The sequence below is a fragment of the Strix uralensis genome, chromosome 6 (assembly GCF_047716275.1).
Source record: "Strix uralensis isolate ZFMK-TIS-50842 chromosome 6, bStrUra1, whole genome shotgun sequence".
Taxonomy (NCBI): domain Eukaryota; kingdom Metazoa; phylum Chordata; class Aves; order Strigiformes; family Strigidae; genus Strix; species Strix uralensis.
In genome coordinates this window covers 17,942,218-17,961,943 of record NC_133977.1, presented here as the reverse complement: position 1 = coordinate 17,961,943, position 19,726 = coordinate 17,942,218, and the positions used below count along the sequence as shown (strand labels likewise).

The 19,726-nt window shown below is 41.7% G+C and overlaps 1 protein-coding gene across 21 annotated transcripts in view; it reads right to left on the bottom strand.

The window, feature by feature from the left end:
• Positions 1 to 19,726, bottom strand: part of PIKFYVE (phosphoinositide kinase, FYVE-type zinc finger containing) — an 86,541-nt gene that overhangs the window by 17,887 nt on the left and 48,928 nt on the right. For 16 of the 21 annotated variants that reach the window (XR_012629451.1, XR_012629454.1, XR_012629460.1 and 13 more), the window contains 18 exons: positions 19,320 to 19,498; positions 18,737 to 18,850; positions 17,354 to 17,462; positions 17,085 to 17,239; positions 16,516 to 16,606; positions 15,453 to 15,513; positions 14,720 to 14,863; positions 14,429 to 14,549; positions 13,222 to 13,317; positions 12,434 to 12,517; positions 11,880 to 11,971; positions 11,094 to 11,258; positions 10,465 to 10,524; positions 9,844 to 10,020; positions 9,058 to 9,161; positions 8,663 to 8,791; positions 7,073 to 7,334; positions 4,841 to 4,915 (listed from right to left, as the gene is read on the bottom strand). Coding sequence is in view for 9 of the 21 variants with exons in the window: in XM_074873035.1 (XP_074729136.1) it covers positions 4,841 to 4,915; positions 7,073 to 7,334; positions 8,663 to 8,791; positions 9,058 to 9,161; positions 9,844 to 10,020; positions 10,465 to 10,524; positions 11,094 to 11,258; positions 11,880 to 11,971; positions 12,434 to 12,517; positions 13,222 to 13,317; positions 14,429 to 14,549; positions 14,720 to 14,863; positions 15,453 to 15,513; positions 16,516 to 16,606; positions 17,085 to 17,239; positions 17,354 to 17,462; positions 18,737 to 18,850; positions 19,320 to 19,498 (2,218 nt within the window). In the remaining 12 variants the exon portion in view is untranslated. Of the gene's footprint in view, positions 1 to 199; positions 3,890 to 4,840; positions 4,916 to 7,072; positions 7,335 to 8,662; positions 8,792 to 9,057; positions 9,162 to 9,843; positions 10,021 to 10,464; positions 10,525 to 10,636; positions 10,762 to 11,093; positions 11,259 to 11,879; positions 11,972 to 12,433; positions 12,518 to 13,221; positions 13,318 to 13,804; positions 14,042 to 14,428; positions 14,550 to 14,719; positions 14,864 to 15,452; positions 15,514 to 16,515; positions 16,607 to 17,084; positions 17,240 to 17,353; positions 17,463 to 18,736; positions 18,851 to 19,319; positions 19,499 to 19,726 lie in introns of those variants that run through there. The other 5 variants (XM_074873040.1, XM_074873041.1, XR_012629458.1 and 2 more) reach the window with 4 other exon arrangements.

Sequence of the window (19,726 nt, the reverse complement as noted above, 5' to 3'; positions counted from 1 at the left end):
AGAGCTGCCCAGAGGTCCAACTTCACTAGAAGAGATGAGCTGCAAGGTATAGAGACATGACAGGCATGCTTACACTGCCTGCAAAACCGTCAACCTCCAGCCAAGCAATTGCTGCAGAGCAAGCAGAGGGCTTAGCCTCTGATCAAGAAAATGGGATGCTGTGAGACCTGACTGCTCCACCACATGGAACAGACTCAAGTATATTTTAGTCACTTTATTTGTATCTATATACATTACATTTTGATTCTCCAAGTAGTCAAGGCAGTTATTCTCAAATAGTTTAGTACATCAATTTTATAAAATACAGCTGAACCAAGGTAGGTTAGAAATACATACATTATGGTACATTAAGTGCTTTGAATAGTGATTAGTCTGGCCACCTGCTAGTGAGCAATTAATTTGGTTTTGGTCATTCTCACAGAGGAGAGTCCACTCCACAGGTAACTCCCCTGAGCCCAGCAGAGCTACTTAACCAGCAAGAGTCCCTCATGTCCCCCCCTTCTGGGAGACAGAATGCAATCACTGGGCCACTATACGATAACTCAAAGCAAGTCATCACTTCTGACTGGGACAAGATTTAGATATTTGTCACAAGGCCTCAGATCAAAACAGGAAAAAAAAAAAAGAGCCAGTGTAGCTCTCAAGAAATGCAGTCTTCATGTTTGCAACTGGGATTTGCTTACACCCATATATGCTAAACCTGTGTTATAAAGAACTAAAAAAACTCTAATCAAAGGACTCATGTAATTAATACCTAAGCTGTTCTCCTAGGAAATCCTTAGGCATGCTGCAGGGACACAGACCTAATACAGCCCCACAAGGAGCTCTCTCAAAGATCTCTTCTGCATGAAGTATTGCTCTCCTTTTGAGAAAGTCAGCTTTGTAGAAAGTGAAATGCCAGGACAATTCTTATTCTGAAAAGGGAACATTTGAGGAGATCTGTTCAACTGCTGGGATTTGAACTAGAAATGCTTACAGCTTTACATCACATGCACCCAAAGATGTCCCAATTCCAGTTGATACTGCAGCTACTGCGTTACCCATGACTAGTCTTTTGCTACTTACTCCAGTCTGGTCAGGACTGGTCTATCAGCCACATCCTGACCCTAAGTTAGCTATTGATGCCAGCTCAAGATCACACCTGCAAATCTCTCCAACTGCTGTAACTTCAGCCCAAGAAGGTTACAATTCACACACCTGGGCTTTGCATTCACAGGCTGCTAAACAGCTGGCCAGTGGAAGGTTCTCTCACTTCTACAGTGCCAAGGGCCTCATGCTGTTATGTACAGGGAAACATTAGCTACAGTCAGATGATCACGTTGCTTTAGAGTCAGCTGCTTGGGACTCTGGAAGACAAGCAGTATAGAGGAGCCACACATCACTGGAGTGAGAGTTACTGGCGGCAGGACAGGACTAGCACATCACAGCTCTATATCAGCCTAGTGCAGACGTCATGACACTGCCCATATTCATATGCTCCATCAACCAATCCACATAGTGACGAAGGTGGAAGATAACATAACCAGTTGCTATTGGGTCACCTTAGCTGGTCAGGCAAGTCAAGTTTTTTCCCTGTAAACTTTAGGAGAGAAAGGAGGAAGAACACATGTAAACTTTAACTGAGACTGGAACAGATTCAGGCTGCACTGCATGCTCTTTCACATCAATGGACCAAGAGAGAAGGCAGAAGCCACAGAAGTGAGAGTAGCACTGAGCTGATGGACTGGTTGGTTCCTCATCACACAAGGCCCCCCAACACAGCTAGCCATCCTGGGAGTACATTTCAACACAGGAGGCAAGATGTGTCCCAGAGGTGGTCAGTTGTACCTGGTGCACTGCGTTGGACCAAAGGTATTCTGGGCCAAGGAAGCAAGAACTACTGTGTCATCTTCCACAGCAATACATCACTTCAGTCTTCAACACTGCACCCCCCAGAAACAATGATTACATTGTACAGAGAAAGTGAGAATACTTTCATCTCTGCTGCTTCAAGGTGAGCATCATTGCTCATCCTCCAACAGGGCTTTGCAGTGGGGTGGGGAAGACTACTTCCAACACAAATGACTGTTGCCTCCTGGCAGCTCAGACCTGAGCTACACTGGTTGGTTTTGGAGACAACAGTTCAGTTCTCACTGCTGACATTTTCCTTTCTCAGTGCTACCCATCTGTCACTCCTGAACAGAGCCACCACCATCTACTGCAGAAGAAAGTACTGAACACAGGAGTGAACAAAATGCACATTTCAATCCATAGTTACAGTGAAGATGACATTACCAGACAACTGGTCAGAACGAGCAAGTGGTCATAAAGAGCTATACTGTCCCAGACTCCATGTTTGTTTGAAGTCCTTCCATCAGAGACTGGAAGTCAAAGGACAGTATTCTTGCCTCTCAAACTCATAAAAAAACTCTCTTATTTACTGGCCTATATTATAATGAAGCTAAAAAGTAAACTCATCACCTACAAAAACAGGTAAAAAATAATAAAAACAGAAAGAAGTGCTTATTGTCATAACAGAGATTCACAGATCTCTGCACATCTTACCCATCATACAAGATACCTGTTAGTTCAGGTTTTTCTTTTTACAGAGAAAGATGACTACATTCATCTCAGTGGTGCAAAAAAGAAAATCTAATACTGCTGAAGAGACAGTTTTTCCATTGGGACTGCACAGTGTGATGAGATCTGAATGGTCATTCTCATCAGCATGTCATGAATGCAAGAAAAACATTCTCCTGGCAAAGTTTCACCGTGAGGTAAATGCATTGTTTGAAAGTCCTGGGGAATGGAAATGGATTTGAAGTGATCTGCCAGGAATGATAGTTTTACTAAGGAGAAAGCTGTCACCCTAAGGCAGTATGCTTCATTTTGTCTAGCAACTTAGTGCCTTCTGTTAAGGAAAGGGTTAATCAGCTTCATAACTATAATTAATCAAGTGTTGTTAAATTGAAGGGTATACTTTTTTAGTTACCTGTTTCCAGGGATTTGGGCAACATTCAGATAGAAGTACTGTGTAGGACTGAAGGGCTATGTTTGGGGTTTTGCAGTATGCTGATGACTGACAACCCATTTTTATGGGATTCAGCTAAAATGAAATTATGACAGATAAAGACAGAGTTGTACTGCAGTAATATAGCTTAAAAGATGTAGTGATATAACATTATAGCTGTGGAGCTACCTTTTAAAAAAAATCCCTGTTTACAGAACCCAGGAGAAATTGAAGCTACAGAGCATAAGCAGGACAAATTATTCATAGATCCTAAACAGGTCAACTACAGACCACTGCAACAACAGCAGAACTCAGGGATTAACTTCATTCTTCTCTCACTGACCCCCGCACACAGAGGGGGGTTTATTTCACATCTGCAGTACCACGCATCCACTACAGAAACATGAGCTGCTCATATTCAACACCACTAAGGCAGTGCAAGACTTGGAGATCATGTACTTCTACACCATCATGAACTGGATAGTATCTGTTTCAGTACTCTTGCATGGGGATAGCATCACCTTCCCTACTGACAGAGGGAATGTCTCTTATCAGTGCTGTTCAGTGGTACCTTACAGCTTAGTTCCGTAGTGAGGCTGGTTCGCTTATCAGCCTCCACGAGAGGATAAAGTGCAACAAGCAGATTTCACACTTCACAACATGATGCATGTGGTCAGTGTAGACATGGAACTGCAATCGTCTTGCTTACTGCTGGACAGATCACAGGAAGAGAGTGGCCTATAACATCATTGTCCTCTTGTGCTTTCCCGATATGGGCTTTAGCTTAGCAATTCAGGCCCAGTCCTGTCCAGTGGTCTGGCACCATCAGGAAATACTTGTCCATAGCTTCACAAAACCTGGTCCGGTACAGTTCTGGAGAGACCACAGTTGGCATCTTACCTAACATGCAAGAGTCAAGAGCAGTTAGAAATGGGCTAAAGAGTACACTGCAGTACAGACAAATGTCACATGAGATTACAACACCAGACAGCAAAATCATGAAGGCATACTGTACATGGAAGAGTCTTGGAACCAACAAGCATTATCAGCTGCCTTTTTTTTAAATTTTATTTTAAACATTTGTAAGAGAGAACAGATCAAGGACTGGACTCCCAACACTGAACTGAGATACCGGAAGCTGGAGGAACCATCAAGGCTTTTTAGATCAACCCTGATCAATTTGTTTCTTTTTCTCTTCTCCTCTTTACAGGTCTTTGAGGTTTTCCAGCAGAGATGCAAATTTCTCCCATTAAGAATTTCACTCTATGGACATGATCTTATCTTCTCCAGACACCTGAGCAGCATTACATCAAGTGTTCCCCCTCCCTCCTCCTTCCAGCCCTCCTACTAACATGTGGCCAACACTAGGCAATGCTGCACCAAACATACTCTACTCACTTCCACAAAGGGAACTCCTCAGCTCCTCAAGATATGGGTAGTAGTCAATCATTTGATAAGGATTCCTCCACACTAACATCTCAGAGTATATCTGGTTTTCTGGACTCAGAAAACATCTTCTGAAACCAGGCAGCAAGGTTTTTTTGCTAGTATCTCTGCATATATGACTAAGTTTGTATGCGAGTAGTTGGCAACTAAGGAACAGAACTGTCTGACAAGTAGGTGACCTTTACCCCATTCCCAGGAATTATAATACGTAAAGGGTCACTCACAGAAGCAGATTAATATATTAATTTTTTTGAAACTTATTATTCCTTCCTCTGTTCTGGAGAACTTAATCTAGTGTTGCAAGTCTGCATGGTGGGGAATTTGTGGCTTTATTAGCACAGTTACTGGAAGCTTCATGGTAATAAGGAAACTTGATCAAAAGTTTTGCTTTCATTCTGGACTTACCTTGTCCTCCCAAGATGCCAGTTGACTTCACCACCATCTCAAGCTTTTTGTCCCAGGTAAACGTGCGAATATAGTCTGTTGCAAGAAAAAAAAAAACCAAAAAACAACACAGAGAGACATGTCACATCTGCTATAACCCCAGTAACACAGTTCTAAAGTGTATCTATTTCACCTCAAAAATAGCAAGAAAGCAGTAGGCTTCCATCGCCAGAACAACTTCAGCATTCCTCCTACCAGTTGCCTCACTTTCTGGAGTACTGATTATATTTGGGTTGGGTGAATACAGTATCTCAAAAGCCCAGCACGATCATAATTAACTCCTCCTGCCTCTACAAAAACAGACTGCCCAGGCATGACTTTTTATCCATGTTAGAGTTTCAAAGGCTCATTTACAAGAGTCACTTGGCTGATCCTCATCCCAGAAACATATCAAGAAGCTGTAACACCTCCCACTACTTACTGCAACAGCTTTGGACACCTATCTATTTAAGCCAGTAATACTCCTCATCATTGCAGCCACCTACAGGTTTGATAACAGAAAACAAACACTTTTTAATTCATGATTTAGAGGACTGAAAGCACCATCAGCGACCCCGACTGGAAGAGAGGGCCGCAAAGAGAAGACTTCAGAATTGTTTCCAAGCCCCTTTCAGAGAAAGCGTGGTCAGTCATTACAAGCACATGAACATTTTGGTCTGCAAAGCTGAAGCTGCAGTAAGTTAAGTTTTTTATTACTGTATATCATTATCTCCTAACATTTGACTACAACTGTAATTATACAATTTTGAATTTACTGTTTCTAGATTTACAAAAGGCCACCGTAAATATCCACATTTCACCTCAGCTGTGCTTTACACAAAATTCATCCAGACCTGCCAATCTTAAGACTTATCCATTTATCTGAATACACTTTGAAAATGCTCACTTAGACTGCTTTGGGACCAATATCATCACTTTGTGCACTAACTAGTGTCACTTCATGCCCCAAGGCCCAGAGCCCCACACAACAGGGCCTACAAATAAAATCAAGTCTTCACAGCTCCTCACAGATGTAACTTGTTTCCTGTATCACATTAGGATCTAATATAAGTAAAGATTCTGACCTCAGAATCAAACTCAGTCCAAGATTTTTAGTTCTGGCCCCCACAGCAAATTTAGTTTGAGTACTTTGTAAGCTCTCAGGGTATTACTTAGAGAACATTGTGACAGCCCGATACTGCAGGCATGTTCTCTGTTCTTGAAGATATTTGTGTTAAACATGCTCCTTCAGATCACGAACAGCTGTTCTCACCACAGTGAAGGAACTGTTAGCTTTAAACGTCATAAAAAATATACTCTAATCAGTTAAAACTTCCCACAGGACAGCAAAAAGCCACAAGTACAGGAGGAGCAGAGTCTCATCCCATTTACCCAAATGTTCAAGAGTCTACAAAACTAGAAAGCAATAACAACATGCAGTTCTCTGTAGCTGGTACTTCAATTCTCAACTAGAAGCGTTATTGGAATGGCTTTCACGCTTTATCAGAAAAGAAGAATAATCCAGTCCTCCTGGCCTGAGATCTCATCTGGAAGTATTTCTGAGCCAGGTTTCAAGAGCACCTCATTTCTAAGAGTCACTTCCACATCCAGCAAAATGGCTTAATCTCCAAGACTTTTGCACAACACAAGTTAGCCTGTCTAAAGATGAGGCTCTGCTTTCCAGTCACAAGTCAAAGGATGTGGCAAGGTAATTACTGTGTTGCCACCCATGTTATCCAGGTCAGACTACATGATCACAAGTGATCCCATGATGATTCCCTTTTCCATCCCTAACAATATTGTTTCTCCTTAGATTCCCTACACATGAGTTAAAATTTAAACGGCTATGTATACATTACTGAACTTTAAAGATTAAACACATAAGAGCATACAAACACCTTCCCTACTTCAACTGAGTCAAAGTGTAGGTTAACACCAACTTGACTGCTTTTTCACTACCTGTGAGGCCTCCTGCATATATTCTTAGTAATGCAAATGCTAACACAAGGCCATACAAGAGCTGGAGAAATGACTTCTTGCCTCCACTTTGAATACCCATGAGAGAATGAGGGTGGTATTCCAACAGGAAGAAGACAAGATTTCCTGACACACACCTCTGCGGTGGTGGCACAGTTTTAAGAGTACTATAAACACCTAAACCAGAAGAAACCAGTTTCAACAGCCGAAAGCAAGAAAATACAGAAGACAACTTACCAATGATCCCAACAACCAGCTCATTGCTGGTATCATCACGACCCACCAGCAGAGAATAGTCGATGATGAGGTGGCTGGACAGGAACTGGGAATCACTGTGTATGGAAGCTCTCAGCACAGCCTTGCAATGGGAACGGATGTACAAAGGATTGTCCCGGACCATCTTCAGAAGGTTCTCATCCAGCAGGACTACATCACAGCTTTCCTTGCCTGTGTCTGTTTTAACATTTCTATTCCGGAGGGAGCCTTTCAGGTCAAAAACCTGGAAATGGAGAACAGCACTACTTTGTCCCATTGTTCTGCAAGGTTAAAGACTTCAACATACCTAACTGCAGTGTTTGAGAAGACAGCATGGCAGGGCAACTCTTTCCTGCTCTGCAGAAAGACGGTTAACAGAAAACATTTTTGTAGCACAAAAATTAAAGTTTCCTGAGTTGGAGGGTAGCATGTAAGCCTACATGAAGGCTGTGCCACCTCAATTCACAAATTTTAGGCAAGTTACTTCATTAATATTTAGCCTAACTTAAGGGGAAAAGGGCATCCCTATTTCTACATTGTATGGGTAAACTCAGTTTTCCAGACAGCTTCTACAGACTCAAATGCTGACAAAAGTAAAGTCACTGAAGAGGGAGACTGATCTTGCATGAAGCACCATTTAACATCTGTTGGCAAGGCAAGAGACAGACCATCATTAAGTTGGAAAGAATCTCTGGGAGATCTCCAGTCCAAAGCCTGCTTGAAGCAGGTCCTGTTAGAGAAGGTTGTTCAAGCCTTATCCAGTCAAAACTTGAATAACTTCAGGGATAGAGTCCACAGTCTCTTTGGGTCTCTATTCTAGTACCTGACCACCCTCGTGATTTAAAAAACAGACAAACAAAAAGAGAACCCACAACAACATCCTTTACATCTATCTAGAATTCCCTCAGCTCACTTCCTCCCACAAACATCCCCTGTTTGAGGTCAGGCACTGGGAGGGAAGGTGGAAAGAACTGATACTACCTAGAGTTTTGGAAGCAACATTTGAACTTCTGTTTCAGCATCAACTCTGTATTTGAAGAGAATTTTACCCCAGTCATTTTAAGGTTTTCATTCCACTGCCTCATAAAGGTTGCTCTTCCTTTACTAAGAGCAAGACTGAATTCAAAATCTTGTCCCACACATGAAGTAGTTCAGAGAGAAAACAGCAGATTCAAAACATGATTCCCCCCTACACTACAGAGTAGCTCACCATCTCTGTTGGTGAGGCTCTACTGAATAAATGAGTCCGTAATCCCAGTCAGTTCTTCTAAAAACTTTGCAAAAAGGCTTCACATTTTCCCAATTAGGTTGGCAATGTTTTCTCTCAGACACCACAGATGCAGGGACAAATAAGACTTCTCAAAACTGAAGCCTGCACTACAGCTATCTGAACTAGCCAATAATAGGCATCAAGTTACTGAGGATCACACAACAAGGAAACAGGCACCTTTGAGCAGTGCTACATGTAGACAGCACATGCAAAGGTAAAAGTTACCTAGACAGCTACTGGTAACCCTGCTCTTGCTCCCAATCAGAACTGCACTGCAAGGGAACAGAACACTTGGTTCCTACCTGAGCCATTTTCCTGCCATAGAAAAGGTTTTCCATAACAAGCAGATCCAGCTTCTTTTCAGTGTTGTTTTGAGAGTTCTTGTATCCAATTCTATATACTCCGAGGATTTTGGCCAGTGCTGTGGGCTTCTGATGAAGAGAAGACATGGGCTAAGACCTCTGTGTACAGGCAATCAGCAGTCAAATACTAGAGGGACCACTGTTCTGTCTGACTGTGTATCAGATTAGAAGCTCTAGCAAAATTCCCACTTTTCATCTTAAAAACATGTTATTAGTACAACTCATACACTCTGACATTTTCTTTTACTTAAATGAAAGAGGTTACTGGAAACTGTTACTAGCCTGTAAAATATAGAACATTGCCTAAAATAAAAGGTTTTTTTTTTTTTAAATACCTTCTGCTGAACTGCATTAATGATGTAAGTGAAGTAGTGTGGAGCAAAGTCGAGGAACGACTGGACTTCCAGACGAGGCATCTGCTTCAAGATGAATCTGTCATCTATTTTAACATCAGAGGCAACAGGGTTACATACAGTAAGTCATGTATTCTTTGCATGTTCTTTAGGACTGCTGTACAGCTGAAGCAGTTTGAAAATTAAAGGGCTACAATTCCCTTTAATCCTTCACTACAGAAGCTCGTTTCTAGAAACTTTTTTACTTCATGTATTATGAATTTCAGCCTTCTAGCAAAATCAGGGAAAAGAGACTGCCTAAGTTAGATTTACCTCAGCTATATGGGCTTCTTATATAGACAACAGAAACAGTCTACAGACCCTTCCATTCAAGACAACTTTTAAGTAGGGGCATAGAATCACCCATTGTTAAAAAAAATATATCCTATAAATCACCTATAGCATATGGGATTATAAGAAACACTGTCTTTAATAACCAGTTTTCCTTGAATTATACTCAAGTTTTTGTTTTCTGAAGCCTGCCTAAGAGAGTACAACCTTGCTATCTGCTACTACTGAAAAACAGAACTACATTTTGTTCTCCTGCACAGATAGAGACAAATAATCTGATATTGAAGACCCCAGAACAATCCACTTAACTTTCCATTCTGAGTGGCCACTTGAGTCAGCAACTCTGTCTAGAGGTAATCAGGGATTAAAAGACACACTAACCAGCACCATCCCCAAATAATACCCTCTCATTACAAAGGGGGAAGAAGCTTCATTTACCCTCAGTCACATAGAATGCAGCCCCAGATTTGCCACCTCGTGCCTGCCAGGGCATAGAGTGGGAGAGGGATCGGATGAAGTCCTCTTCACTGCTCCCCAGTATCACTTCACGCATCTTGTGAAACTCGCCAGCATAATAAATCCGGCAGTAGAACTTGGCATTCGCATCTGAAAACTCTGCAAAAAAAGGTCTTCCTCATAACAGCATGTGATGTGATACTGACTGCCTGAGATGACACTTAGAGATTTTACTGAAGTCTAGAAGAATATTATTGTGCTAAACATCCCTTTCTCATGCCTATTGTACTTCAGAAGTTTAAACCAATAGTATTTAAACAGAAAACTTATAGGAAAGTCAAACCCCTTTAGGTTAGCACACAGGATATGCCATGGGAAAGTGTCTAGACAAAAGATCAATTTTTTTAAAAAAAAGTTTTACGGGGTATTTTTGCAACAGAAAGATTGATTACAGTAAGTAAAAATTGCATTGCTCTGTTACTGCTTTGTTTTTCCTTCCTGCCCAATACAAAGAAAAAAATTAAGTTCAAGATTTCCATTACATTTGCATGAAGAAAGGAGTTTGTCAGCCAAGACTTCAAGTTATTATTTATAGCTACTCACGAAGTTCCACATGGGGATTCACGAGCTGTTTCTTCTGTCCATCTCCTCCATCTACATCATCTGAAGGCATAAAGGGACCATTCAGTCAAGGTCATTCATTATTATTACTGAGAAAGCCATATAAGATACTATTTGTAAACTCACATTACAAGAAAAATATTTTCTTTTTTCAAGGATACAGAGGGAATTAGAGATACAGCTATTAATTGTATGATATAATATGTATGCTAGAAGGGCACTGCTGTTCATGGGACACAAGTACAAGCTTTCTCTTTCTCTTCATTCATTTTCCATGAGCTGAAAAAATGAAAGTTAAACAGGGAGTGAGAAAAGAGACACTGGGCTGCTTAACTAGAGTCAACTCAATCCAAACACATTCAAATCCAGACTACTCAATGTCCCTATAGTTACCAGGGTCTGAAAGACCCTATTTCCTTTCTCATAAAGCAAAGCAATGTCTTTAGGAGAAACCTACATTTGATGCTCAAAACATTCATTTTCAATGCACTTTGAATGATCTTGGACTGTTGAAAAAGTATGAGCAGGAGTGCGTTCTGGGCCTTACAAATATGAATGAGGTTTGGGAGAATTAACAGTCCAAGAGAGAAGATGGGACTCAAGTCTTGTACCTTGAGGCTCTGTTCCTTGGTTTTCTGCTCCCTCTTTGCCCATCTGTCCAACCTGGTAGTAGGCACTGTCAGCACCACGTAAGGTCTCTTTCTTCTGAGAAGAGAGGTCCGGGCTCTTCCCTCCCGTGCCACGGAAGAAAGACAAAACGCCAGATGGTTTCTTTGCTACAGTGAAAAGGAATAAAGAAGCTGGCCTTGGCATTTCCACATAAAAGCATGACTCATGAGCATTCTCCATTTGTTGTTCTAACTGAATGATGTAATTCAACTGTAACTCATTTGCTATTCTCCAGGCAACCAAGGTCAATCAGGTTAGATAATTTAGTGTTCCAAGTAGCATTCTGGAATGCTGAATCATTTGAAAACACAAACCAAGGGTGAGCGTCTTTAACAAATTAAGAACATTGCTGCTTCATTTCAAAATATTTTAATTGCCAATCTTTTTCAAGAAGGCAGAACATATTATGGGCATCATACCCCACTGAACAGGCTAGAACAACCCAAAGTCCACTACATCACAATGTATTAAATCAGGGAACGATAGTCTGCTCTCATAAGAATCAGAGAAAGCCATCACAGGCACAGACCTCAGAAAACACACACACATACACACCCCCCCATGTTCTACATCAAGTCAACTCTGAGACTAGTCACAATTTCAACTCGGAATGCATTTCCTTTGTTCTATCTAACTTAACTTTCACAAGAACTAGAACCCAGGTTAAGTGGACTCAAGTCTGAGCTGAGATTAGCGTCATGGATAGGATTTTGGCAAAATGGTCTTACTCTGTTCTGGTTCTGCATTGCGATTTGCAGGACACATGTTAGCCTCAGGCAGGCGGACAGGGCTACTGCTCTTTGGTTTGCTGTCCGACATACTGAAAGGAGAAAGAAAAAAAAGTCGTAAGCCCAACAAATACTGCCACCTGAGACACTTTCTTTACTCCTGTACATTTATTTCTCCTCCCTACCTAACACTAAGTACTACTAAGGGAAGAGGATACAGTTTTTATGTTTCCTCCTCCACCTCCCTGAGAAAAACCTCTCAGGGCTCCATAGCAACAGTTCCATCCATCACCACGGGAAAGGTAAGCAGGCCCAGTAATCCCTACCATGCACAGAGCAAGGGGATCAGGTGATGGAGCCACCACCAGTCCCCAAAATGAAATAGAAACTCAGGTACTGCAAGTATGTGTTGGCTACATGGAACATGTCAGATTCCATCAAAACCAGAGATCCTAACAGAGGCATATTTTGAGGGTCCTTCCCAATCCTAGTTTTGGCTAATTCACTACAATCACTGTGCCTTCACTCTATGTACTGTAGTTCCTGCACGTAACCTGTTCAGCTGTAGTCCTTCTTCAGAACTGTTCTTCAGAGATGCTTTGGACAACTCATCCAGGGCATTTCTGTACTCCTTGCAACTGAAGGGGAAAGAAAAATAAGGGGAGAAAAAAAAGTCAGCTGTTCTCCGGGAGACTCTGTAACACCAACCCAAAGATTCAGTTCAGAAACAACCACAGGAAAACAAACCCACAGTAGAAAGATATCTCCATTTTTTCTTACAATTAGAACTTAGTTCCCTTAGAACAGAAGCTGCTCTACATCATACTGCACAAAAAAATCCTCCCTTGTTTCTCTTGCTTCCACAATTTAAGAATGCGCTCTTTAAAAGTCTGCTGCCTTGTGACATGCAAACCCCAAGATGTACTGAAGCATCTGGGTTTGGAGAACCAAGTAGTAGCAAGAGCTGCTATGACCAAAGGTAAGCAAGGGACAGACTGCAGTATGAATACTTAACTGTTGTTCCCTAGCTCCGTTGCACTTCCTCCAGGCTCAAGAGCTGAGAAAAATTTAGTAGCACTTCTTTCTCTAACAATATCACATCTCACTAATTCATTTTTATGTACTAGAGCTAGGCAAGAAAAGCCCAAAATCCAGTTGCAAGTTGGAAAAATCTACTTTCCATATCTCCGTAGTAAAAGGAGAGAACTTCAGCTCTGGCAGAAACACTTAGCTGAGTGAAGAAATTCTGTCATTTTTCCCTGCCATTAAGATTTAAATATTTCTTGCACAGAAAAGCTGCAAAAATACATGTGTCAGATGAACAGCAAAATCCCACCAGTACCTGAGAGCAAAAGCTATGATGGAGCTTGGTTCTTTCTCACAGACTGCAATAGGTACACGTTCATGCTCATACATTAGGTAGTGTTTATCCGGGTCACTAAATGAAAATGATATAGGGAGCGTGTTAGTAGATCATAAAATTTTGTGGAAAGAAAAGGTTAAGTTCTGGTCAAAGCCCAGATCTTCATCACTGCACTCCCAGGCACAAACTGCAAGTCTCGGCATGGAACCAAAGCTCCCCAGATCAGCTTCTCCCAATAGACACATTCATAGCTACATGGTTAATTCTAAATGACAACGTGTTAGGGCAATCAGCACTTCAAGCAAGCTGCTTATGTCAGAAGACCAGCTCCAAGTTAGAATAAGAGTCTATTTCTGTTTAGCAGCCACTGTTTCTAATGGCACCAAAACCTGCCTGAGTTTGTTTTGACCGTCCTACAGCACAGCCTGCAGAGTGAAGTTAGGGGACAAACCTGGAGTCTTTTCTGAACAAGCAGTTTAGCACAGAAAATTCCCAAAAGCCTCCTGGGTTTCTGCAAGACTTTTACTTATCTGTAGGGTCCAGTCATTTAACTTTTACCTCATTCGCTCATGGCCTCCACTACTACCCTGGAGGTAGGATTCAGATGTGAAACTCAGGCTGCCAAACGTTAGGCTCACATCAAACAAGAAACACTACAAGGCACGCAGACCAAGTGGCCGAAAGACTTTCCAGCCTGTCCATTTTCACATGGAAGGGGCACTTGAGGGCACATGCAGTAGCCATTGAACCTGACCTACACCCAGACAGTGCCAATTTGAGTCCAACCCTTGGAAGAGGTCTGGAAGCAAAAACAAGAGGCAAGCATGTAGCTTTAGTAAGTCTTTGCTAAGGTAAGATGTTTCTACTCCCTCCCTGCAGCAATAAAGTTAGAAGGCACCTTTCTCCCCATTCCCTGCTTCCCTTCCCCTCCTAGAAGAGCTTCTAGGAGGAGGAGAAACTGATCACGTATATGCACAAGGGTGAATCATTAATAGGAAAAGCAGGTAACCTACAAAAACCTAGAAGGAACACAGACAACTTCTTGCCTTGAGGAAGTTCTATAGCTTATTCAGTGGCAAACCCAAGTGATGACTTAAATTATATACTGAGCAAAGGAAGCATGCATGTCTCTGCAATCTGACCAGGCTGCTAATTTTGTACATTGTATATATTATGCAGTACTTACAAGGGAAATGGAATGGGGTTATAGTTGTTTCCAGGCAAAAAGTTAGCCAAAATAGCTTTCATAGTAGACTTCTCCTTCACTTGGCTGTCTGTAGATCCCAGTGAGTGCCCATCAAACACATCTGGAACAGAGATAAGTTAAGTCTGCATCGTAATATCTAACTTCAAGCTGTAAATTCAGAAGGAAGGTTGCAGACCACAGAGTTACCAGATTTGCCGTTTCCTAAACGGATCTCATACACTTACCACAGAGAACCAAGAGAAAGAATACAAGGCCACAACTAAACTATACCTTCTGAGCTGCTTGTTGTATCCTGTTCTGACAGTGTGTTGGCACCAGTCATATGCTCGGTAACAACCTCTGGAGGGGTGGGCAGCTGAAGATGGGTGGAGCCTGTGGAGCTCTGACTTGATAAAGTAGTCAGGAAACGATCCTCTGAGAGTACAAGGACAGAAAAAAGCATTTTACATGGCTGTCAGAAGTTACACTGCTTGCTTCCAGGCCAAGCTACCACCAGGGTTTACTTTCAAGAAGTTTTTACTTAGAAAGCTGGTAAGGCCACCCAGAACAAAGGAATCGACAAGCTGATCAACGTCGCACGTAACCTCCAGAAGATGCATACGCTTATACCCACTACCTTCAGTTCCCACAAGGTCTCAGTATGCCTCACACATAAGAGGTCTCAGCACCCATAACCACTTCTCAGAAGCAGCGAGAGGCATTTCCCAAATTCCATGTAGTTATTCCGTTATTTAGAATCCCTCTGAAAGTTTTTAAACTCCAGTTCAAAGGAAAACCCTTGCTGGCCAATTTAGTATCATTAGTAATTCAGCTTCATATTGGAAGCAGACTTTGCTTTTTATAATAGTAAGCTAGAAACTGGCTTATTCCCATCTGACACAATGAGGATTCACTGTTTCTCTAAATTATGACATTTGACAAAGGCTCCCATGTTATGTCAGGGAAATGGTTACAACAAGCTTCTTTTGGTAGCTTATGAAAAATAAATAAATAATCAACAGACCTTTCTCTCCATTTTGCAGTGCTGGAGAAGCATTGCGTGGGGAAGCATCCATGCTACTGATCTAGGCAGAATAACAAAACACCACTGTTGACACGTAGCTCTTTATAGCTGTATCCCTTCCTCTGTGGAACACTTGCAAAAGCAGATGTACCACAACTGCACACTCCCACCCACTGCACTGTCACTGTATCTGCCACCACATGAAAAAGACAAGGCAACAGCAACCCAGCTTCACAAGATGCTTATGACTGCTATCATCTCTATATGCTGCTTTAAAGACTACACTCTTCTATATAAACCCACTTGTTGTCAGATCAAGGTTCAGTGCATTTTAGCATCTAACAAATACACGTTAAGCATGCATACAGCAGAGCAAACCCAGGTTCTCATGGGGTTTCTTAGTGCACCTTGCTAATGTTAGAACTATTTGGAGTTCAGCCTCTCTATATGATGCTTATATTGTCCTGCCTTGCATTCTGGACACTTTCTCAGAGTACCAGCTCCCAAAAGGGTGGTTGTTCAGCATGCTGGCAACTGTACCCTTAGACAGAACTCTTGAGGCAGCAGTCCAAAATAATGTGTACATACCATCAGCCAGTTCCCACAGGACACATCACAGAACAGAGGTGAACCTGAAAATTCATTATCAGTCCTTCATGTTTTCTTTGGTCTGTCTATCCTGATAATTTTTGCCTTTTCTTTTTCACAAGGGATAAACCAGATGGGCAACAATCCAGGGTCTAACGAAGTGACCTCCTTCCTATCTAGGCATACACCTGACAATGACTGCAGCTCTCCACTGTCAGTGTTCAGATTAACACTACACAACCACCACAGAAAATCATCAAATCCTATTCATACTTAGTCTTCTTCTGTGTAATATGGCTCTTGGCTCACATCTTTAGGAAAAGATACATATACGAACATGCAATTCAAGCTTTTACAGCTGAAAACTACATGATATAGTAAAACAAGTTTACTAAGTGCACTGAAGCCAGTCTTAAGACTATTGTGTTGCTGCAGAAAAAAAAAGTTTAAGTAGTTTCTAGCCTGCTACTCATACCTTGCTTTCTTCACCTTGTCTCAGTCTCCCAGGGCTGGGTGGTACTGATGGACGTTTTCTCCCTTTCTCTTGTTGAAAGAGATCCTGCAATCTTAAAACACAAAACACAAAGAAAAATTAAAAGATAGATTACAGGTATTAGCTGTGAAAAGCATAAGTTATGAAGTTTCTCCATACTAGAATACAGCCAAGCATGCCTTCACAAGTCTTTACTGCAAACTCAGATGGCTGCTAACACATGCCAAATGTATGTTTCAAATGGCCAAAACCATTTTCTTCACCTCCAAGAACTTCACCCAATTATTTGCTTCCCCGTGCTCCCCTCTCTTCCACCTTTATTCAAATGACACTTGTGCTCTACAACACAATACTTTTATCTGGCCTCAAATGGTTTTCTGTTCCCAATCTAGCTCTGTGGTCTTAACCAGTAGACGACATTCAGCACAAGCTCTCATAACACGCTCTATATAGCAACTGCACTACAGGGAGAGAAAGTACAAGAAACCTTTTCCCTTCTATAACCAACACAGTATTGTTGTTGCTCATGATTCCAACATTTCTCCTCTTACCTGTTATTCCAGGCTTGCAGCATCTCACAAAGCCCTTGTTTTTTAGCTATCAGAGACTCAAAAACAGATTGCAGCTGCTGAGGTGTGTCTAACGATGACGAAAGCAGCCTCGCTTGGATTTTCTCAGTCCAGTTTCGAAACTCCCCCTCTTCCATCTGCCAAAAAAAAAAACCTGTCAGTGTTCCATGACCAGAGATGACACTAGATTTGAGTGGCTTCTCCACACACTTTGCAGCCTACAGCCTGCTGATGCAGAAGTAGTCCATTACCTCCTTTTGGGCAAAGAGGTCTTCCATCTTCTCTTCTCTTGTTTTGCTGAAAGTATCTGTTTTCAAAGAAGCAAGGCGATCATCAACAGCAAGATACACTTGTGACACCCTGTGGACAGTGATGCAAAGAGTTAAGCTGTGACCACCTAGAACATCTTCAACATTCTTTAACAAGAGTCTGAATGCATTTAAGGTTAGCGTTTAAGAATACAAAAGACAATATATAGCAGTCCTCTGCACAGTAGGCTGTTCCACTGAATATATGGGGAAAGTTAAGAAAAAATTCATTAGCATACCAGAAACACACACTGACATTCCTCTTCGCAACTTATTCTTAGCAGTGGAAGTTGTCAGAGAGGAATACGAAGGTCATATTAATAACAGAGGGGAAGCATTGTGTCATCTGTGTCTGGGAAGAATCTGGGACTTCAAGCTACACCTCCACCAGAAGGGCTCAGACAGTCAGAGCGAGTAACTATTTCAATTCTCAACAAAGCTCCACAGATTCTGAAGTCAGGCAGTTAAGGCCATCAGTCATACAGGAATGCTGCCACCAGGCAGAACAGCAGTCACACCGGATTTAACACAGTTTCCATCATGTCTGTCTCCCACTTTTTTGTTCCTATTTAGAAGGTGTCCAGGCTTACAGTAGTTTACCTTAGACTACAGACTGTCTGCTGCTATCATATTGAATAGCTAACAAAGGCAATGTCTTGTACACACCAGAGAGTTTAGTAGCCAATGACCAATATAATGAAAACAGTTCTGTTTGGACAATAGATTTGAGCAATGCCTTTGCAGTTTTTCTGGGCTGAAGGCAGGATTTAAACTTGGTCAGATATTCCAAAAAGGAACATTAGGTTAAGGGTACAAAGTGTTACCTGCAGTTTTCAGATTAAGCCTTCTAGGACCACCTCCTCTGTTACATTTTTAGAGGGAGAAATTAGAAATACTTTAGCTGTGCTTGAGAAGGAATTTTGTTAAAAAAGTGACATTTCAGACACCAGCTGATGGTCAACCTTTCAGTGGCTACTTAGCAGCATCATTCACCAATGCGCTGTATCACTCAAATATCAGTGCAACACTGAGGGATGGAGAAGAGAATAATCTTAGTTTCTTTCTACTGGCTATGTTTAAGCTGATTTGCCACAAGATGAGAAGATGAGAGATTAGTACTGAGCAGGTAAAGGTAATAAAGAAGATTCCAATACCACCCTTCCTTAGAAGTATCTACACATATAAATGTGTTTAAAACCATTACTTTTCTATTAAGTAATGACTATTTAGCAAGTCTTATCTACACTAGCAAAAATGGGTTTGTGTTCTGCTAATAAAAGTCCAAAACACAAATAAGCTGAGGAAGGCATTAAAAACAAAGCTTACTTTTGAGAGAAGTCCTTGAGATCCTGCAAAATAGTAACCTTTGAGGGAGCCTGCCGTTTGATGTAGATCTTGGGGAGCGGGACACACACTTCAAGCAGCCGGATTGGAGAGTAGCTGAGAAGGCAATATGACAGCTATTAACAAGACTCTCCCCACGTAGGACTAATTCTACACCAAATGTGGTTTGTAGCCCTTATATGAAGAGGGGCACTGTCAATGTGTCCAGGGCTTCAGTTACTTTTAGCAGCAATATCACCCTGTTCGTTTATCTCCTAGGCAAAAAGTAAAACTACAGATCATGCTGCAAAAACAAAATGCTGGAAGTTTTTGAGATTAGACAGCGAAAAGTGCTTCCCTTCTGTATCATGAACTGGAGCCATCCATTCACAGGAACAGTGCGCACCCCATCCAGGACAGTGCCCTCTGCAAGCCAGCACACAATCCTGCACTTGTAGTTATACTGCAGTTATGCTATCTCATGCTGTACTCAAAGTGAAGGACAGACCTAACGAATCCTTACTAGAGCTATATGCTTCACATAGTACTAAAGAGAGAGAAGGAAGTTTTCAGCAGTGGACCTCACCTGAAAGATGCCACCATCTGATTATAGGAAAAATACTGGTGATAGTCATGGTGAATGGAATGACCACAAGGCTCTGCATTGGCCCTTCGAGTGTACTGGTGCCCATAGAATCTCAGCTCAAGGTATTTTGCGAAAGACATAGACCAAGAATCATTGGAAAGGGGAACAACTGGTGTCACCTGAAAAATTGAAAGCCAAGTGTCTTATTGTCATCCTTCAACCAAGATTACGGACAGGCTAATCTAGACAGCAATCTAGTATTTCTAGTACCAGAAGTACCCCTGGTCCTGAAACATACTAAACAACAAAGATAACATTTATGCAAAGCTAAGGCCAACACATAGTTAAAATCAGATAAACAACGACTGCTAGTTGAAAATGACAAGTGCTAAGCTGGGGGAGTGCAA